The sequence below is a fragment of the Bidens hawaiensis genome, unplaced genomic scaffold (assembly GCF_021521415.1).
Source record: "Bidens hawaiensis isolate Kalapana, Puna unplaced genomic scaffold, B.hawaiensis_p1.1 tig00013347_1, whole genome shotgun sequence".
NCBI lineage: Eukaryota > Viridiplantae > Streptophyta > Magnoliopsida > Asterales > Asteraceae > Bidens > Bidens hawaiensis.
In genome coordinates, this window is record NW_027492132.1 from 489,343 (window position 1) to 492,694 (window position 3,352).

A 3,352-nucleotide genomic window follows, 5' to 3' on the forward strand; every position below is an offset into this window, starting at 1 on the left:
AGTGCAAACGCAACGAATTTTTGAATAATAAACTCATTTTGAACCTAAAAAGTTAAGAATTTAAGATAGTTAATATGAAATTATGTCACAAAATTCTATTCATAGTTTTCATGAGAAGGTCATGGGTTCAGTTACGAGAGATTGGTTTTACCTTTTGTCCTTACAGGATTAGGAGTGTTGGTTGTTAAAAAAAATTACAAAATCACATACTATTTCTATATCATACTAGTCTTGTAAGTATATACACCACCTCCAGATATACACATCAGTGTGTTTATCGTATCATGCAAGTCGTACATAGTATAACTTTTGCATACACCATAATTGTCATGTCATACAAGCTTTAAACCGTCTAATGTTATATAACTCGTATAACATTTGGAAACCACAATAACCACATCAAGCAAATTAACTTATCATATGGACTTCACAACTTTTGACATATCACACTAGTATCACATTAGTTACAGTGTACTTGGGCAGTATATTGGTGTGTATAAATAGTTACTTTATATTATTGTAGCAAGTACATGAAGAGTGGGTAAATTTGGGAAAGTGGTCCCTGTGTTTACTATTTATCTTTCAGGCGGGCACCTGAGACTGACACCAACAACCCAATTTTAACTACTACTCACGTGGGATGTTCCAAGGAGTGGTCAAAACTTTAGGCAAACCCAAACATTAAAGGCCCCAGGCCCATTTGTTTGGCGGGATTATCATTATTCTAGGGTCCTCCTAACCACACCGCGCACCCCACTACACGCTGCGTTTAGCCCTTACCGTGGCGGTTTATTCGACATGATTGATTTGACGACGTTGACGGATGATTTGATTGGTGAAGTCTGTCGTTGTCCTAAAACACGCCGCGTTTAGACCTTAATGTTGCGTTTACAACCATCAATTATTTAGGTTGATTCCTAGACTTGTGGTGGTATACATTAGCTACACTACATACAAAGTTAAACATACAAAGTATACATTAGCTAGCATGCAAAACATAAATTAATTGCTACATTACATACAAAGTGTCCAAATTCCCAACTCAAGAAAATGTCTTGGATGTTTGACGGTTATTTTCCGAGCCCGCCGAGGACAAACGTCGAGGCAAGTATTCCGGATTTGAATCTTGCGCCGCCGGAGTTTGTAGATTATGACGGGGGGCGGCGTTACCAAATTTGAACCAGGTATCGTCACATGTTTATTTGGGTTACCCTTCATTAATTTTTGAAATTACATCTGTTAACAATATAATTTGTTAGGAATATTTTGTGCATGATCAACCGGATTGGTATTTGGCGCCTAGCAGCAGTTCGTACTTGTCACATCCTGAACATGATTACGGTTAGCCGTCATACCATTTATCAGGAGACCCGCATTACGTTGCCCAGCCTTCGTACCATTTTAATACCGAGGAGCCGTATTCATGTAGTCAACGTTCGTACCCATTACCAGTAGGTGATGCGTATCGGTCACAACCAGAACCAGACCATATTCTTGAAACCCCCCACGAGAATGTTGATGAAGATTACGGCAGACATAATTCTGACGACGTTGGTGATAATTACATTCGCGAGGCTGGGTGTCATATAAAACGGATATCGTACGAGCCAATTTTAAATTTGACGTTAAAACTGTTTCAGTTATTTTCTTCCCGTGAGGAGCTGGAGGAGTGGGCGAAGAAAAGAGGTCGGAAGCATGGGTGTGTTGTTGTTGTCCAGCAGTCTAGGCCAAGAGCCGTGGATCTTGGATGCAATCGCGGCGGGGAACCAAAACTCACCGCCACAATCAGGCGTACATGCAGTATAAAGAAGGGCTGTCCGTTTAAGCTAAAAGGAAGGCACAACCGTGTTGGTAATTTTTGGAAGCTTGAGGTCGTAAACGAGACGCACAACCACGACCCGTTCGTCTTTAAGGAGGGTCACGCGTATCTAAGGAGAATGACCGACGAGATGGTTGATATGGTTGCGAGGTTACACGCGGATGGCTTGAAGACATCAAAAAGAGGTCCACTGTTACGCAGATAGTTTCCCGAAGCCTCGTTATTGACAAGGACATACACAATCTTATAGAGAGCTAGAGAAGACAAAATACAGTTGGCGATACCCCAATGCCGGTTCACGTTTTTGAATTTGATTTGTTGCAATGGATGTTCAAAAAAATATATTAACGTTAAATAAAACCGGTTGCAGGTATTTGAAAGCTTTCTGATTAATAACGGGTTCGTTTATCACACACGGGAGAACCCTGCCACAAACCGCGTAGAGGACGTATTCTTTTGTCATGACACGTCGCATAAAATGTGGCGTGCGTTCCCCCATTTGCTGCTGATTGACACCACTTACAACACAAACATGTACAAGTGGCCGTTTGTTCAGTTTATTGGTGTGACGTCGACGTCGAAGTCGTTCTGTATCGGGCACGCGGTGCTACTTAGGGAGCGCCAGACGGATTTCACATGGGCCCTCGAGCACCTGAAAGGAATGCTCGAGGATTCTATTGAGTCGCGCGTCATAGTCACCGACAGAGACTCGGCCCTGATGAATTCCTGTAAACAAGTATTCCCGAATGCTACCAGAAACATGGGCCGGTGGCACATACGTGAGAATATAAAGAAAAAGTGGAAGGGTATCTATGACAGCGAGGCAAGAGAAGATTTCGCTCTATTATGGACGGTCTTGTGTGAGTCACCCACGTTCGATGAATACGATATAACTGCTTAAAGTTGCAAGGAATGTTATTCAAAATTGGGAAAGAAAGTAAATCGTTCTGATTATTAATATACAATAAGTGCTAATCTAGTAGTACATTTGATAAGTTTATTTTTGTTTCGTTTTCAGAGGTATGGGAGTATATCCATGATAGCTGGCTGTCACGAGACAAGGAAAAGTTTGTATCTTGCTGGATGGCCGATCGGTTAAACTTCGGCGAGAGTACAACAAACCGAGTCGAGAGTCAGCACACGAACTTGAAAAGGCACCTTAACGGGGCCAACAACACCCTCCACGCACTTGCGGCTTATACCCTTGAGCTTATAGAAGCCCAGAAGATTGAAATCGGAGCAACATTTGAAAAATCTCGGATTACGTTGAAGAGAGACCATAACCTTCAGGTTTTTTTACAAGCTACATTATAAAGTGTCGATCAAGGCTCTTACACTACTAGAAAAGGAGTACGGAAAGCTTGACAAGATGATCGAGTCGGGACATACGTGCCGACACCAGTTGCGAACGTCTATGGGGTTGCCGTGTGCTTGTGAGGTGGAGCGTCACCTTGATACTTTGGTACCTATTCCACTAAAATCGATAGACCCGTTCTGGAGGAAGCTTGACTTCGATCCAGTGGTCCCGTAGGT

The 3,352-nt window shown here is 42.4% G+C and overlaps 1 protein-coding gene across 1 annotated transcript; it reads left to right on the top strand.

Moving 5' to 3' along the window:
- The first annotated feature begins 2,297 nt into the window (after positions 1-2,297).
- On the top strand, positions 2,298-3,133 carry LOC143543920 (protein FAR1-RELATED SEQUENCE 5-like). The gene is made up of 2 exons (XM_077036135.1): positions 2,298-2,625; positions 2,838-3,133. Exons 1-2 carry the CDS (start codon positions 2,298-2,300, stop codon positions 3,131-3,133), a joined length of 624 nt encoding a protein of 207 aa, XP_076892250.1.
- Positions 3,134-3,352: the final 219 nt, after the last annotated feature.

Bases quoted from the DNA above. Each gene is read 5' to 3' on its own strand.
- LOC143543920 (XM_077036135.1), top strand. From the start codon at position 2,298: ATGTGGCGTGCGTTCCCCCATTTGCTGCTGATTGACACCACTTACAAC. The intron at 2,626-2,837 runs GTATCTATGACA...TTTCGTTTTCAG, and splicing joins TATAAAGAAAAAGTGGAAGG to AGGTATGGGAGTATATCCAT.